General features: G+C 42.7%; 1 protein-coding gene across 1 annotated transcript in view; it reads right to left on the bottom strand.

Moving 5' to 3' along the window:
• ASAH2 (N-acylsphingosine amidohydrolase 2) overlaps positions 1 to 18,782 on the bottom strand; it is a 115,893-nt gene that overhangs the window by 40,455 nt on the left and 56,656 nt on the right. Inside the window, exons 9-12 of the mRNA XM_004701366.2 lie at positions 18,329 to 18,456; positions 17,116 to 17,193; positions 3,603 to 3,723; positions 1,814 to 1,939 (exon numbers count right to left, since the gene is read on the bottom strand). Of these exons, the coding sequence (XP_004701423.1) occupies positions 1,814 to 1,939; positions 3,603 to 3,723; positions 17,116 to 17,193; positions 18,329 to 18,456 (453 nt within the window). The remainder of the gene's footprint in view (positions 1 to 1,813; positions 1,940 to 3,602; positions 3,724 to 17,115; positions 17,194 to 18,328; positions 18,457 to 18,782) is intronic.

Genomic DNA, 18,782 nt, shown 5'->3' with positions numbered 1-18,782 from the left:
GATGAAACATAAAACTTTCCTCTAGTTCCTAAATGCTTCTCTCCACCCCATCCCCATCCCCGCCCCCCACTATCATGATCCCAATTCTACCTTGCAAATCTGGCTAGACCAGAGGATGTACACTGATGCAGATAGGAACTGGAAGCACAGGAAATCCAAGACATATGACCCCTTCAGGACTAGTACTGGGAGTGGTGATACCAGGAGGGTGGAGGGAGGGTGGGGTAGAAAGGGGGAACCAATTGCAAGGATCTGCATGTAACCTCCTCCCTGGGGGATGGACAACATAAAAGTGGGTGAAGGGAGATGTCAGACAGTGTAGGATATGACAAAATAATAATAATTTATAAATTATCAAGGGTTCATGAGGGAGAGGGGAGCAGGGAGGGACGAAAAAAAATGAGGAGCTGAAACCAAGCTGATACCAAGGACTCAAGTAGAAAGCAAATGTTTTGAGAATGATGATGGCAACAAATGTACAAATGTGCTTGACACAACGGATGGATGGATGGATTGTGATAAGACTTGTATGAGCCCCCACTAAAATACTTTTTTTAAAAAGAGTTTTTAAAAATCAAAGATTTGTGGAAATAGTAAATCCAATGAACAATAGAATCCAATGAAACCAATTACAATAGACCATGCAAGACTCGGCCTCTGTGACCCTGAGTCTGGAAGACCTGGATAGTGCCCAGCTACGATTACTGACTGCTCTGAAAGGGGTCACATTAGAAGATATCTGAGTACAGCGGGAGGGAATTTTATATATATAACAAAATGCAAAAGCATCTTTTAAAAAGCTGAAGCTTACTGGTCTGAGAGACTGGTAGAAATGCCAAGACTATGGCCCTTAGACACCTTCAAGCCTGGAACTGAAATTACCTTTGTGGATCAATTTTCAGCCAAATGATAAGCCTAGAATGTGACCAATTACATAATACACATAACGCACACTCCTTAGAACCAACCATCTGCAACTGAAAGGGCATCTTTGCTCAGGGATAAAACTCAGAAGACAGGAAGGGGCACGATAGGACCAATGGAAACAGTAGACACAGGGAGGAAGTAGACACAGGGAGGAAGTAGGCACAGGGAGGAAGTACACACAAGGAGGAAGTAGACACAGGGAGGAAGTGGGAAGAGTATTATTCCCTGTGGGAATTGCAATCAACGTCAAACAAAATGCATATGAATTGTTGAATGAAAATCAATTTACTTTGTAAGCTTTCACTCAAATGACAATAAACGTTTTCAACTTTAAAAATTGTTGTTGTTAGGTGCCATCCAATTGATTGTGACTCATAGACAGCCTATGTACAACCAAACAGAACACGGCCCAGTCCTGCACCAGTCTTGTTACTGCTGCTTGGACCCATTGTTATCTAGGGGTTAGTCACATGGGGTGCTATATGGCAACATTCATTGACAGCTCCTAAAAACAGCATGGGGATTATAATTAGTAAGAAATGTCTCGGGCAGGTGAGTTTTGATACTGATTTGTGACTTCAGAAATGCCAAGACAAAATGTTTCACACTGTCCAAGTTTAGGTAAGAATATTTAGTTCGCTGACACTTGCTGAATGGTTCTCCTATTCAAAAAATTTAACAATAAATCAAGAAGATATATGTCAGTTTACTCAATCAAAACTTAGGAGATTTGACAGGGAGGGTACTTAGGAGAAGAACAGAGGCTAGGTATAAGTGAACCAGTATAATCCTGATGAAAGCATGTTTGTAAATTCACAGAGAATATGCCAACAAAACATATAGATGAGATACAAAAACAAGTACTTTAGATGCCACAGTTACGTACCCCTCCAAGAGGACATGAGCTATTGGGGTTATCGCAGGATTCTCCAGTGTTGATGCAATGTGGGCCGAGAATATTGGGGGACACATCTCCCAGATTTGATGAAGCAAACGCTGCTACATATGGTCCCTGGCAAAGAAACATCCAATTGCCTTTTATGCTTTCTTGTTTCCTATAATGATCATGCCCATTAAAAATGCAAATATACAATTCACTCTGGTGAACTCTAAAATCATTTGCAGACAGTCAAAGGAATACGTCCAGTATCAGGAGAAAGATTATTTCTGAAAAGGCTCCCTGCAATCAGTACCTGTATTATTATTGAAAATATTACCATTTCAAATAAAACGGCTTCAAGTTGGACACCTTCAAACTTATACCTCAGACAGAAACATTCTGACAAAACATACAATGTTCAAAGCAAACTCCAAAACACTTAAATCGAGTGTTTTCCCTAAAGCTCAGGAGATCGATTTGCCCTTTCAAAGTAAATATTCTCTGGGCTTAAAAAGAAAAGAGCAAATTCACATTTTCCTGTTTCAAAACTGAACCCAAATATGCTGTCCACTCTCCTGACCTACTCTCCGTTCATCTTTTCACCCTGAAGCAATAAAACAAAACCTTCCAGAGTGGGGAGAGACATTAGCTTCAGTCCCACTGGTCTATGACTCCACCTTCGATCTCTTGGCTTTGTTAAACCACACTCCCTGCCATCGGGTCTCCCCTACAGCACAGGTTAGAACTGCCTCGGCGGGTGTCCGAGACTGTGAGGTTTATGGGAGTAGAAAGCCTCCTCTTTCTCGTTGGGAGCAGCTGGGGGTTTCCAGTAGCTGGCCTGACAGTTAGCAGCCACAAGAGCTCCTTTTTAGATGTCTTACGGAAAGAGATAAACGAGTATTGGAGGGCAGAAGTCTTCTTTGATATAAAAATGATAATGTATCCCAAAATGCTTAGCACTCAGAAGGTGGTCATAAAGATATGCCGATTTTACTTTTCCTAAAACTGTGTGCTAAAGGGGAAAATCGATATCAAAAGTTGTCAACAAAGATGCTAGGAGATCAGACAGAATGTTATTAGGGCTTCATATTAGGAAATGTGCTCTGGAAAGGTCCTGCACGCTCACCTGCACCCTCCCCCATCTCTCACATTTGGCGTGGATGATGGGGTCAAAGAAAACAAGGTCCTTACTCCTACTGTGTACATATGGCCATTGATTTACATGGAGCCTAGGTTTGGGGACCTCTGATCCTGTCACTCACTGGCTTTCAACGTTGTAAGTCTGGTGGGCTAGGGGTGTGTGGACTTAGGGTCGGTTGCTGGAATGGAGAACTGGGTCCTTGAGAGGGAATTCACCATGGAGAGAAAAGGTTCTATGAGTAAGATCCAAGTACTCATCCTTGGTCCTCATTCAGAATTCCAACATTATTTAAAGGGTGCTAAATAACTTGTTATAATTGGGGGGGGGGGTAGACACCCAGCACCATCTATCATATTTCCACATTGATTCAAACCATTGTATATTGCCAAAAAAAACTTGAACTTTTTACCTGATTAAATACAACTTTATGAGACCATCAATAAGCTATATAAAGAAAAGAGTAAATAGTATATTTCCTTCTCTTTTTTTGTTCTTTCCCAGTTTGGGAGGATGACAAATTCTTTCTGTCCAATCACATCAGTCTGTGAAGTTCATGATAACGCTTTATTCTAGAGACCTGAATCTGCTCTTCTGAGCATAGCATGAATGGTCATGCTAATGAATCAAGAAGCTTCCAGTGGCATAAATTCTTACCTCTCCAGGTAGATGTCCCCTGTTCATCTCTTTCTCAAAAAGGTATGAGGCATAGCCCATGTTGTCACTATTTACAAGGTGGTTGCTGTGGTTCATGCTAACTGGATGGATGGAAAACCAGCTGTAAAAGAGCAAGAGACCCAAAATTAATCAAGGCAAACTTGTACATACAGACAAAAGCAATGACTAGTAATTTTCTCCAGCAAGAAAAAAATCACAATCATAGGCATTCCACATTTAGGTTCTTTTACTGTGATGGAGCTTAAATTATAAACTATATAGTCAAAAGGGTAAGCATTAATTTAAATTAAAATATAAAAGTCCATTTCATGAATATTTTATCATTACCATCTTCATCATAAGCTTTTATCAGGGGCCAAGACTAGTCAGTTGCCAGAGGACCTAGCTGAAGAATTGTACAGAGGTAGATCTTATCCTCATACTAATCAGTCAAACCAATGCAAATCAACCATATAGACATGAAGCAGGAGTTTGCTGTATGCCAAATGCTAGGTAAACTATGGTGAACTCTTAGACTCTTCCAAAAGACAGAGATGTGAACAAATGGCTTGAATACCAAATGATAAATATAAAGAAATAAGTATAAAGTGTGAGCACAGAGAAGTTTGCAATTCATTCTTGTAGGCATTCCATGGTTAGGGAATGGCAAAGTAGATTGCCTACATATTTCCATCTGCTTCCTTATTTTAGCATCAAAATCACCATGAGAAGAAACTGGTGGATACAACTTCCATTCTGAATAAGGTACAGAAGGGTGGCCAAATAGTAAAAGGGGCCAGGCCCCAATTCTGGACCTTGTGACTCCCAGTCCAGTGACCTTTGCAGAATCAGACTTCCACGCAAGTGAAAAGAAGATATTTGCACAGTACAAGAGAATAAAGCAGGGAGGTTGTGGTTACGGTTGTTAGGTGCCGAGGAGTCGACCGTGGTCCATAGCAACCCTACATACAGTAGAATGAAATCCTTTCCGGTCCTGCATCACCCTTATAATTGCTATGCTTAAGCCCACAGCCTGAGAGGCTCATCTTCTGGCACTGTATCAGACAATGTTCCACGGCTCCTCCTAAGACATGCAGTGCTAACCCCTTAGAGATGGATCACCCATTCCTTCTTATGAGTCTATTCTTAATCTGGAAGCTCCATTGAAACTAGTTCACCAGCAGTGACCCTGCTGGTATTTGAAATGCTGTTGCCATAGCTTCCAGCATCACGGCTACACACAAACTATATGACCAACCGACAGAGCAGTGGTGGAGGAGAGCGTCCTGGATAGAGTAGGAGAAAAAGGCAGAACACAGCTCAAAATCATAAAAGAACTATGCTTATTTGTTGGATGGTGATGAAGCAGGCCCCCAAAACAATAGCCCTTATCGCCCTTCAGGTCTGGGACTAAGCCCACTACTGTGTTAGGATAACCAATCCTTTTAAGATCAAAAGGGTAGCATTTACCTCAAGACAATATTCAGCGGGTTAAGGAAGGAGGAATAGCAATAGGAAACCTCCCTCACAGTACTGCCTGCCAACTGCTTGGAGGAAGAAACAAAAGGGTGTTTCTTGTATTCTACTGGAGGGGGGATGCAATGAAGTGCATCATTTAATATGGCTCTTCCAGCCATGGCTGTTGTTACTCTCACTGAATGCCTTTTCCTTGATGGATCTGGACAAGAAGTTGAGGAAATACACTGATTGTATTTGTACAGTTCAAATCCACCAGCTGTTCCTTGGGAGAAAGACAGGATTTCTGCTCCTGTTAAAATTTACAACTTTGGATTGTATGACACTCACCTTCCTGACACAATCACAGAAGACAAAGCGGGTGCATAAGCAAATGTGGTGAAGAAAGCTGATGGTGCCTGGCTATCAAAATATATAGCATCTGGGGTCTTAAAGGCTTGTAGTTAAACAATGGCCAGCTAGCAGAGAAGCAACAAAGCCCACAAGGAAGAAGCACACCAGCCTGTGTGATCATGAGGTATCAGAAGTTCAAAAACAAGCAAACAAATCGATGTGAAGGGGTATAAATGTAGTGGAGACTCAAAACCCATCTGTAAGATAATTGGACAGTCCCTCTCAGAAGGGCCACACAGAAGGGATGAGAAATCAGGGTGTAATATAGCCTTGAGGAACCACATAACTATCCTCTAGTTCTTTATATTTCCTTCTCTTACTATTATGGTTTTTATTTGTTTTATTTCATTAATCGTGCTAGATTTGCATATATTCATTTATATATTTAAGATTGTTTGGTACTTGAAAGGCAAGCTAGATAACCCTTTAGAAATAGTAACAGGAGTAATGGTTGCCTGGGGGTATGGAAAGAGAGTGGGGGAGGGGGGAATTGGGAACTGATAGCATTGATGATTGTATCCCCACTTAATGGGATCAAACAACAGAATTGTGTGTGAATGGATATATTGGATCTTGTAAGATATTGGCGGGGAACTATTATAGGGAAAAAAGGGGGGCTTCTTGGTGAGTAGGATCAGGGAGGGAGGGAATAAAGGGGAGTTGTAATCAAGGAGTTCAAGAAGAAAGAAAACATTTTGAAACTGATGTGGTGGCAATTGTACAATACTGCTTGATGTGATTGAACTATGGAATATTATATTTCTGAGGGCTCCCAATAAAATGATTAATTAAAATTAAACATACTTTTTTTAAATTACAGTCTTGGAAACCCACAGGGAAAGTTCCGCTCTATCCTATAGGATAGCTAAGAGTCAGAGTCAAGTAGATGGCCAGTGAGTTTTTATTTTAGTGTCCTAAGTGAGTGGTGCCAAGTAAGAGTGTCCTTCACATAATGGCTTTTTAGTTCTCATTGCATATTCCAGATAGGAAAATAGACAATGCACCTGAATATTAGCAGTTGGTTAATTTGCAGCAGCACAGGTTTAAGTGATTATTTCCTTTATAATGTCTCTACTTTCCAAGCTCTCGATGATGATTGTACTTTATTTTTATACCAAAAATAAGGAATAGAAAAAGAATAATAGCCTTTGAGACTTCCTCAGGTTAGGAATTTGCCAAATATCCAACAAGCAAGTGAGTTCAACGTCTTCTACAACTGATTTTTATGACCTTGGTCTCTAAACGTGGGGCAATTTATCACACAGACCTCATTTATCTCAGCTGCCAATCAAATATGGTCACTTTTGTCATAAATATATCTGCTCAGCATCTTCACTGAAGTAATTTATAAAAGTGAAACCCCAAACCAAGACATTTGACATGACCAAATGGCTGACCTAACTATAATTCAAACCCCATATTGAGTCTAAGTCATTGCAGCTTGGCCTAAAATCGCTGCTTCAGCTGCTCTGAAGACCCATGCAGCTTCTTCTAAAAGAATAACTGCTCATAACTCTAAGAAGAATGCCTTAGTCAACATGCTCCCAGAAGCTGGGAAATTGAAATGACAATATTAAGAAGATTCATAAAAGTGAATAGGCTCACTGTTCAGATTGAGACCGGTAGGGTCTCCAAGACTCTGGCCTTTGTCTTTCAGGGCTGGAGCGGCACACACCCGCGTGAGAGAAAAATCAATCATTTCAGATGAAAAGGGCAGCCCGCACCCAAGAACAACGTTAGGAAAGAGGATCAGCAGAGAAGGAGAAAGGGCAACCAGAAACAGGGTGGAAGTGGAATCACTGATAGCGAGTAGGGATGAGTTGAATCAGAATGTGTATGACTTGTTCACAATAATACTGTGATCCACTTGGAAAGCCTTCATCTACTTCACAACCCAAAGTTGGGAAAGAAAAAGTCATTGCACAATGTCGTTGTAACTTCTCGTCCTGTACCCTTCTTACTTGTGTGCATGCCGTCCTTTGTTGACTCCATCCAATAAAAATCCAACTCTCTACTTGCCATGTGGAGCACTAATACCCTGCCTGTGTGTGTCAGTGTTTGCCAACTCTCCAATCTCTTTACCTTTCAATAAAACTGGCACTGGCCTAACAGAGTGCAAGCCTAGTGCTTCGCTATAACTGCAAGAACGGGTCAAATGCAGGATGAAGACTCGCTGTGTAACCATGTCTGCGTTTCCACTGGAAAGGAATAACACAACCATGCCGATAGGAAAGTTGGCACAGGAAGCCAGCAGCGTGATTTATAACCACGTGGATGATGGGGAGTGTTGCTGCTGTTGTTAAAACAGGAAAATGCCTCACAATCAGGGAGTAGGTTCCCACTCCAAGTGACCCTACAGGACAGGGTAGAATGGCCCTTATGAGTTTCTAAGACTGACTCTTTTTCAGGGGTAGAAAGCCTGGTCTTTCTCCCTCATCCACTACAATGGGACATCAAGTCAGTTCTGACTCATGGCAATCCCATGTGCAATAGAACAAAATATTGCCCGGTCCTGGGCCATCCTCAGAATTGTTACATTGGAATCCATTCTTGTAGCCATTGGATCAGTCCATCTTGTCAAAAGTCTTCCTCTTTTCTGCTGACCCTGTAGTTTGCCAAAAATATCCTCTTCCAGGGGCTAGCCCTTCCGGATAACGTGTCCAAAGCACAGAGACAAAGTCTCACCGTGCTCCCTTGTAAGGGGCACTCTGGATACACTTCTTTGTTGTTCTTCTGCCAGTCCACAGCAGTTTTCATCTGCTTCTCCAATACCATAGTTCATGTCCAGCATAAGATGGGCAAATTCAGTGGAGTTTATAGGAGCAGAGGGCTCTAACCAAGCCCCTCGTCATCTAGCTGATTCATGGCGACCCCAAGCATTTCAGAGTAGCACTGCTCATGAGGTTTTGAAAACTGTGACCTTTCAGAAGAAGACTGTGAAGTGCTTATCTTGGTGTGTCTGCCTGTAAGCAGTGGGTTGCTAACCCCAACATTGGTGGTTCAAGTCCACCAGTCATTCAACAAATGAAAGATCAGGTTCTCTGTTCCCGTAAAGCGTTATAAACTCTCGAAAATACAATGCCGAGCCACTCTGAATAGGGATCAAGTCTACGTCAATGAATCAGTGAGGTTTTTCTTCTAAGTCACCTCTGGTACATTGGAATCACCAAATCTTTTCATTACTTAAACTCCTGCGCTGCCTGGGACTCTTAAATAAGGATTGGGGCTTTATAAGCCAGAGTTAATGATTATGGAGAAAGTATTTACAAAGATAAGGGATGAGGTAGAGTAGAGAAAAGAGAAGAGGTCAAGAATGATTTAAAGAAGGTGGTCACTGAGGTTTCAGCACTTACTGTTTGAATGGGCTTACGTGAAGCAGAAGGACCGGCTAGAAGGTAGAGCAGAGAGCAATAGAGAACAAAAGTGCAGCTATTACAATTCAAGAAATCATACACAGTCTTAGGTGACAGAGAAGATGACACACAACACCTCTGTTCTAAACGTCCCATCACTCATATAAATTAATGTGGTCCTACTAGCTGGATATTTCTAGGTTGATACACAAAATTATTCATCACCCTTATTTTTATTAATGTGCTTTGAAAGACTCTCCATCCATGACCTCTTTTAAGTAAGCACCGAAGGCTTAGCAATACGGGAAAGAGAAGGCATAGGGCTGTCATTGAAACAACGTCCAAAGCCTGCCCTTGCGGCTCTGAGGAACAGGAGCCGTGTCAGACTGACTCCGGAGGCTGACAGCCGGGAGAAGCATGCATGCCACTCGTGCAATCTCAAGAGGGAAAACTCTCGAGAGTCAGGGCTGGAAGGCAAGCAAGACTGATGCTGCTCCATGGGTGTACACTTAAGGACGTGAGCAGGTGTCCCTGGGTACTGAAAAAGTCTCATGCATGCCTGCCAACCCTAAGATTCGTGGCTTGAGTCCACCCAGTGGCATTCTAGAAATCAGTCATTGGAAACTCTACAGAGCACAGTTCTATCCAGCCATGGGTTGAGTTTGGGCTTCTGCTCTCTCTGGGTGTCACTCCCAGAGCTGCTTGCACAGGGTGACTGTGAGGAGCGGCGCTGTCACATATTGGGGCTGCCATCTGAAGGATCTGCCCTTAGGACTTCCCTCTTGGTGTGGATACTTGACACCTTTTTATTTTCTTTCTTCTAAACGCCGTCGTGCACGCAGCATTTCAGTGCATCGAGATCTCTCAAGGCCTAGCTTCACCCCTTCCTTGAGTTGACTACCTCTTTCTTCAAGGTGACTTTCAGAGTCCCCAAAGTAAATTTTGAGAATATATATATATGTTTATATTTAACTATAGCTTATATTTTAATGCAAGATACCCCAAGCATGTTCTCCATGTCTATATAAAATGTGTTCACTTTTTAAAAACTAAGATAGTATAGATAAAGAGGAATTGTTCCTTACATAGAGAGATCAAGTGGGGCAAACAGTGGGCTCACATCTCTAGAAGATTTCATTATTTTGCGGAGCCCAGGTGGCAACGGTGGGTTATGTGTAGGGCTGCTAGCTACAAGGTCAGCAGTTCAAAAACACACTTTGTACTCCTGTAAGACAGTCTCAGAAACCCACAGGGACAAATCTACCCTGTCCAGTAATGTCTACCCAGTTCAAAGAGTCAGAAGTAGTCCTATGTGTCTGAAGTGATTCGATGGCAATGAGTTTGCTTGAGGTTTTTTTAATTATATATAGAATCCTTTTACCTGCATAATTTTATTTATTTTTCAAGTCACCTCCCTTCCTAAGTCTTCAGGAATCCACAAGCCCCAGCCCCAGCTAAAACATTTTATTGGCTTTCCATTCTCCTTAGAATAAGGACCAAAGTACTTGCTATGGTCTTTCAAACTCTTTTCAACCTCTGTCTTGGTCTCAAAATTTTTATCACAGTCTTAAAACATGTTCAGGTCTCTATCTTTCTCTCATTGTTCTCTGTACTCCAACCACCTACATGGACTTTCTATCAGTGCCTCAAATGAGCCACAGGACTTTTGCACATGTTTGTCCCACCGTGTTAAATGTTCTCTCCCTCTCATTGCCCAGTGAAAGCCTGCTCTTCCTAGTTTTCAGCTCCATTGTCATTTCCACTGTGATGGGGTCAAATTTATCCAAGATCTGTTTCCTTAGCTCTACTTACCTTCCTTTCTTAGCTCTTAGCCTAATTATACCTATAGTTATATGACTCTTTGAATAGCTCCTGTCTCAGCAGACTGCAAATTCCTTGAGAGCAGCAACTACACCTATTTGGCAAAGAGTTGAAAGGATTTGCTCAAGAGGCACAAACACAGATATTCTATTTCCAAGGCCAGAGAAGGCATCATTCTAAGTGTGTGTCCCCTTGCTATCGAGAAGGAGAGCCAGCCTATGAAACCACTCTTAGGCTGAAAGAGCAGAAAGCAAAGCAGCAGTTACCAGTAATTTACATAAGACACTTTCCGAGTGTTCTCAGACCCCAAAAGCAACCTACCAATTAACACACACGGAACAAGCAGGAATGATGTGGTCAATACACAGCCTAAATGAAGTAGACCCAATATCTGGGTAGTCAGGGAAGGACCTTGGCAACACTGTCCATGCTTCCCAGGTGCACACAGCCCAGCAAAGTAAAAGCCAAATGCACTGCCAACAGTCAGTCCGGCCTCATCGCCATCCTATAGGACAGACCAGAACTGGCCCTGTGGGTTTCAGAGACTGTAAATATGTTTAAGTTTTATTAGCACTTTATCTACATGTCATACCGTTCAAGAATTCAATCATATCAAGAAGAGTTATACAAGTCATCATATTCAGTTCTACAACGTTTTCTTCTTCCTTGTTAATATGATATTTATGTTTATATCAACACAATATACTAATTATATTAATTATTATAATAGAAGTATTAATATATTATTAATAATAATATAGTGGCAAAATAGACACAACAGAACATTTTCCAGTTCCATAACTTCTATTTGTATAATTTAGTGTCATTGATTACACTCTTCATGCCATTATTGATATCCTTTTCCAAATTATTCTATCACTATTGGCATAAACTCAATGTCCCTATGCAACAACTCTTTCCCCTTCCCCTGTGGTAATCATGGATCGTTTCTATTTCTACTCCGCCCCCTATAGTTTTCTTTTTTCTTTTTTAAAAATCATTTTATTGGGGGCTCATACAACTGTCTCACAATCCATACATCCATCCATTGTGTCAAGCACATTTGTTGCCCTCATCAGTCTCAAAACATTTTCTTTCTACTTGAGCCCTTGGTATCAGCTCCTCATTTCCCCCCTCCCTCCCCCTTAATAATTTATAAATAATTTTGTCATGTCTTACACTGTCCGATGTCAGAGACTGTAAATGTTTACGAGTGTAGGAAGTCTCATCCTCACTCAGAGCAGCTGGTGGTTTCAAACTGACCTTGTAGCTAGCAGCCCAACACATAACCCAGGGCTCCCACACTGTCTGCAGCTTACTGCAAACCAATGTTCCAGGGTACTTTCACTTTCCATCTTTTCTCGTAAAGTAGGAATCTTCTTTGGATTTCTTTAGGTTAGCCCAAGCAGGTGATAAGGTAGATCTTACATAAACGCGAAGTGCTGGAAATAGAACTTTGACAAGCAGGGGATGCTACCTGGGCTGGAAATACTGCGTGGTACATAGTAGGTGTGGATATTTGTTAACATGTTAAAAGATGACAAGATGGAAGCAGGAAGGGGGTGTGAACCTTAGAATGGTTTTCAGGTTCACTAGAATATTCTTGGCTTCACTATAAACTATTCTTACAGCATTGCCCTTGTCAATCACATCACTTTCTAGACCTTGGTCCCTCAGGTGAAGGCGCACTCACTGCCACGGGGCTGGTTCCAACTCTTGGTGGCCTGATAGGCCAGGCTGGAACTGCCCCTGTGGGTTTCTGAGGCTGTAAATCCTCCCTCAGCTTTCTTCCACAGAGCCCCTGCTGGTTTCCCTGCTGACCTTGTGTCCGTAGCCAAACCTGCAATCCACTACATCATCAGCCCTCCTTCCAGCCCATGCAATTTAGGGTCTGTGGCTCCAGACCCCCGATCTGACAGCAGGCCCTACACGTGGTGGCTGAATTAGTCCAGCAACCCAGGTTTGTCTTCACATTTTCTATCACTTTTAATGTATTCAATGAGCAATTATCACTGGGCACCAAGAGGCAATTGCAGGAACAATTACATTAAGAATCACAGATGGCAGCTACAGACACAATGGGAAGTTAGTATCCTGTGTTAAACGCAGCAGATGGTAGAGTATTGCTCTAACCTTGGCAGACTTAACCCTGTGGTTTCCAGATATGCAATGCAGCTACATGATAGGAAGCAAAGAACATCTGATTGCAAAGAGAGCATCTTTGAGTTGTCTGTTCCCAACATTCAATAATTCAGAAATGAATAAGAGGATTGTGAGTGGTCTCAATCATTAAACCAAGGGTTAAGAGAAACTGTAAGGGGAAAGCCACCTTTTTCTCACAACAAATTTGAGACACTCCATCTATCTAGCCATCCCTATCCTCACACTCCTACTTAGAACTCTCTGCTTAATTATCCACTAAAGAGCTTCACCATCTAAAGCTAACTTCCGTTCCCAGAGTCATCTCTTATCCACTCCCTCCCCATGGCCTCAACTCGTTATTCTTCATGATTCCATGAGACATTCAGGGCCTCTTCAAGGTCCAGTCAAGTAGCGTTGGCTCTTTGAAGCCTTCCCCTGTGCTGCCGGGCGAAACGAAGTACCAATCCACTGCCCTCAAGTCCATTCTGCTCCCAGAGACCCTCAAAGGATTTCTGAAACTGTCCATCTTTATGGGAGCAGCAGCCTTACCTTTCCCACAGAGCAGCTGAGGCTGAACTACACATCTTGCAGGTAACAGCCCAACACCGACCTCCCAGTGAAGCTCAGGACTACTTCCTCCCAATTCACAGCACTTATTGATGCTCCCAGGAAGCATGATGCGCATCTGAGTTACGCTACCATAAACTGTCAGTCTACCTGTCCTTATCTCCTGTCTCTGAGCCATCCCACAAACTTGCAAGCACTTTGAGGAGAGAGGCGATACCTTACCTATTATAGCATACTCCAAGTATATATATGAGGGAGTACCCCCCCCAAAATGGAATTTTTTCTCAACACTATGTATTTTTTTCCCCGTTTTTAAAAAACAACCTTATCACTTTCAAAGTACTCTCTGTTAACACTTAATACTTATGTCAAATCTGCGATTCCATTCTTGGAAACATTTTTCAAACTCATCCGTTTGGATGGCTGAGAGCACCTCCCTCGTGTTTGTCTTCACCTCTTCCACATAGTGATGCTGTCCTTTCATGTCCCTCTGCATTCGCAGAAACAAGAAGAAGTCACACAGAGCAAGGTCAGGTGAGTAAAGTGTGTGGGGCAAGAGATGCATGCTGTTTTCTGCCCAAAAGTGGTGCACTGAAATGGCTGCATGAGCAGGCACGTTGTTGTTGTGGCAAAATTAGTCCCCCGTCTACCACAAATCAGGCCTTTTTAGTCTCACACTGTTACACAATCTCTTCAGGACCTCTAAATAGTAAGCTTGATTAGCAGTCTGGCCTGGTGGAATAAACTCCAAATTCACTATCCCCCTTACATAAAAAAAAAAAAAGGAGCAAAAGACAAATCAAGACCATCTTTAATTTCACCTGATGAGTTTTTGGGGGTCAGGTGATGATGGAATCTTCCACTGGCCTGATTGATGTTTGGTTTCTGGGTTGTAAGAATAGCTCCATGTCTCAATACCGGTAATGACCTTGAAAAATGTCTGGGTCACTTCAGAGCTGTTCTTTCAAAGCATGGCATGTTTCCAGTCAATGCTCTTTTTCCTGGTCAGGCAGAACCTCAGGCCCAATTTTTGCAGCGATCCTTCTCATTCCCAAGTCTTCCATTAACAATTGCTGAAACAAGCTCCATAATCGTCCAGATAACCTCCCCATCTCTTCACCGGCCTGGTGTTGGTCTTCGATCACAAGTGCACACATTTTGTTGACATTTTCATCTTTTCAAGAAGTTGACACTGTTCTCTTAAGTCAGCGATCACCAAAAAAATGAGGTTCATGCGAAACTTTTACCCAAAAAAGTTCACTGTGACCAGAGTGAACCTTCCCAGGTGATGCCACTGGTGCACTAAATCAGAGCCAGTTGCTCAATTTTTCCTAGCAGAAAAATACTCACTACAAAAGCTCCATCCAGCGGAGCATTCTTCCAGTTTGGGGGAGGTACACCCTTGTAAATACCTGACATATAGGAAATCTATTGAAGTGAATGACACACAGTGTTTAATCAGTATATTAATTTATTATAATGGAAGGACAAGTTTTATTGTGTCAGCACATATAACAGAGATTATTTTAAGGTGGAAATAGGCATGAGCCTGCTTGGGTTACACAGTGGAGTGCTAACTCTAAGATCAGCCATTCTGCAAGAAAAAAAAAAAAGGAGACAAGCTGCTCCTATAAAGAGCCGTCGTCTTAGAAACCGTAGAGGTCATTCTACTCTGTCCTTCAGGGTGGCTGTGAACTGGAATTGACTTGATGGCAGTGCGTTTGGTTTCTTTGGTTAGTGACTCTAAGGCTAGGTTTTCTAATCTACCCATGATAGGTTTCCTTAGAAGAGACACAGTCTCATTTACCCCTTTCCTTTTAGCTGAAGTCATTCAAACTAGGCACAGAGCATTGAGCATATGATCTCCTTTAATCTGAAACAAGCGTGTGAGCTATTATTGTTTGAACATTCAAACAAGACAGTTGAAGTGGAAGTAGAGGAATTCATTTCCCCAGTTCACAGAGTTGGCAATTGACAGTGCTGGAATGAGACTCCCCAGAGCTCACCGCCAAACCTGAACTTCTAACCAGAAGCCTCTTCTCCACCTAATTGCGAAGCTAACGCTCCTGTCTGAACTGCGGGTCTTGGTCTTTAAGGTTTTCCTTTACCCTGTTGGTATTTTTCATTCACTGCTAATTTTCATTTGGAGGTTTCAGAGTCCTACCCCTTTACTGACACTTAATGTCAAGGGGCTCTCCTGGCACGGTTGGTGGTTACCCTTGAGTGGCTAACTTCGAGGTCAGCAGTTGAAAATGGCCAGCTGATGGGGGCGGGGGGAGGGGGGGAGGGGGGGGGAGATGGAGCTCCTAAAGAGCTGGAACCTCACAGAGGCAGTTCTGTTCTGTCCTTTAGGGTCTATGACTCAAAATGACTCCACGCCGTGAAAAAGATGAGAACACTTATTACCAACATTTAAACAGTCTCTAGATCCCACAGTTCCAGGCACAGAGCACTTGTCGACTTTGTCCAAATGGCTAGCTAATAAGGAGGGGTCAAGGTGAAGATCCCTGACACGAAGTTAACCACCAAGTCAATCCACATGCAAAGACCAAACTCACAAATGTATCCAAATACCTCTTTTTGAAAATCAAAATAGACACAAAGCAAATCTATGAGCTTTCTTATAGGCAGTGCCTACCAGAGAAGAATATGATATGTGCATTGTGTGCCACTAAAACTGTCACAAAATAATTTTAAAAATAACACTTTAAAAAAATAAAAAGAGTACTAAGATCTGGGTGAGCTGGAATTTTACCATGTCTGTTTTCAATAGGTGATCTGCGTTTATCACGGATTCCATCATCCTGCACAAGACTAAACCCTTCTGGAAGAGCACCGGTTCATAATTATTGGCTTGCTTGGTCATATTATTGTCCCTGTTTTAGCAAGCAACCATTGTACACCATCATGGAAGTCCCATGTGTGAGATCTTGACACAGCAATAAGCACTAATGTTTAACTGCCAGATGCTGTACTTGAGCTCTTTCCTCAGACCCCTTGTGGCGGTTACATAATCTTGTCTCAACCTGTGGAGGGGTGGAGTCTAACCTGTCAAGCAGGTTGCAGCTTGACGACCTCATTTGGAGGCGCTAAGGAGATAAATAGCTTGCAGGAGGCGGGACACTCCCTCACACCCCGAGACATTACTGACAAGGAGCCTGATGGAGCAATGCAGATGCAGCCAGAGCCCTGGAGCTGGAGGAGCCATGTGGAGACCCCTGCCAGCACTGAGAGGCTTCCACTTCCATGGGTTGCCAAGACTTTCTGCCCACGGGCCTGTGATTTTCCTGAATTCAGTGTCATTGCATGTGTTGTGTGGTTCGCAAGAGGAATTCGTGGGCGAATCACGGACTGATGGTCTAATATTGAATTAACTCATGGACTTGGTCTGCACTGGGCTGGGGTGTTTTCTTGATGCACAACTGCTTCTCGGGATAAAGGTCTCTCTTACACATATAAGTGTCTATGAATTCACTTTCCTAGTCCACCCAGACTAACACACCTTTCATTAAGTAAGACTTACACTTGCCTTATACAATAAGCAAAAGCACATACTTACCATCTTACAGCGCAAGCACTAAACCCTGAGGGACTGAGAGGTGTGCCTCCCATCCCATCTCTGGCCCTCTGTGTGCCTGCTCTCTGAGGTCAACACTTCACTGCTCGATGGTTCTCCTCTCTGCTAACACAATTCTCTTTCCTCCTCATTCTCTTTCCGCTCACTCTGTTATCCTGACAGCCTTCACAAAGAAATACAGTACCTGATACAGCCCAGGTCCTCTCCATTCAGGTCTACCATTTTCAACACGACCATTTCCTTGTCTGTATTTGAAGAATACCTGGTCAGGAAAACAGAGAACGTTCGATCAATTTTGTGGTAGAGGCTGGCTCTCCTGTGTGGTAAGCAAGACAACTGTTACAAAAACAGAAATTCCTCTCAAGAAGCGAGTGTCTCTGACTGGCGACAGGACTATATCCTTTACCTCTTTCCTCAGCGAAGGACTGCCTGCAACTGTGGTCAGAATGAGAGATGCGATATAAACTGATGGGAGCAGAATTATAGATGTCTTTATATATAATTTAACATATGTATTTTTTAATACAGAAGATTTAGCTGTGAAATTTCTCATCAGATATCAAATTTTAACAGACCATGTTAAAAATAGGTAGGAATATTCAACACAAGTGGTGAGCTACAACTTAGAGCATTTTTTTTTCTCCTTTCAAGAGAGACCAGGTTATAGTTTCTGAAAAAATCAACTCCTTTGAAAGGTACTGAAATATATTCAAAATGTCAAGTGGCCAAATTGAAACTGAGCTGTTATGTCACATGGTTACAGTGGCCATAGACTTCTCTGTCATCAACCTGGTTCCTCGCCTACAAAATAAAAATAGAAGGCAAAAGAGCCATCAGGATCAGATGCTCCACTTAATTACGTTGGGTTTACATCATGCTCTTAATTCCTGTCTGTTTATTCTTTTATACCTCCTCTCCCTTCCCGCGTTCGCCTGAACCGAGATGACTTTCTACATGTAATAAAACGAGCTATTGATTATTTAGCAGGCGCATGTTATCTGCTTTCCATAGATGAAAACCCTAAGAGTGAGTAAATGAAGATAAGGCAGTTTCTGACAGTCACATAACTAGCAATGATAATGCTCACTTGAGACCACAGTTGTGCTGAATGCCAGGCTTCAAATACCCAAACTGCTTCCCACAGCCAGGGAACCGGAAAGACATGTGTAGACGCTGGCACGTGCCTCTTTGTTCACTTTTTGTGTTCTCTTGTCTTAGATGACAAATACGTTTACATCATTTTGACCTTCACACCTTCCCAGCATCCGAGGGTGCTCACCCTCTCTGCCATCGAGTCCGTTCTGTCTGCTGGTGACGCCGAGCTCATGGGGTGCCTACATTTTGCTATGGGCAAAATGGCAAGGGAACACTGGCTTCATGCGACCCGCCCATCTCACCTTGCTCTCTCCGATGGTGGATTCTGCAGATAAGAATAAGGGCTCCGGTTGATCTGGACCCCTTCGACATTTCCTTTATTCATTAAGATTTTGCCTGGTTTCATATTTGCATGTGCTATGTCAATGCTCTAAAGGCAACAAAGGAGAAAGGAGGTGTACATTTAGAAATCCGGGTGGGAAGAACAATTTAGTCAAAAGAAACAGAAGAATCCCTTGGACCAAGTCCTCCGTTTTTAACTTGGCCCTGCGTAGAATGAAGGCTGGGTAGACCACACGGCTGGTGTCATTCTGGAAGTAGCCAAAATGGCCCTCGCGCTTCAGTTGCTGGTATGTCGAGGGAAGCACCAGGTTGATAGACGCCTGGAATGTCCATTCCTTACTCTCTCCGGACGGCGCTGCAGCCAGGAGAGAAGGGTGGAGTCAGGCAGCACATGCCATCTCAGCTGGCGAAAAT

This window comes from Echinops telfairi, unplaced genomic scaffold (genome assembly GCF_000313985.2).
Source record: "Echinops telfairi isolate 266 unplaced genomic scaffold, ASM31398v2 ScPeMD7_70;HRSCAF=299, whole genome shotgun sequence".
Lineage (NCBI taxonomy): Eukaryota > Metazoa > Chordata > Mammalia > Afrosoricida > Tenrecidae > Echinops > Echinops telfairi.
This window is presented reverse-complemented; position numbering and strand designations above follow the sequence as displayed.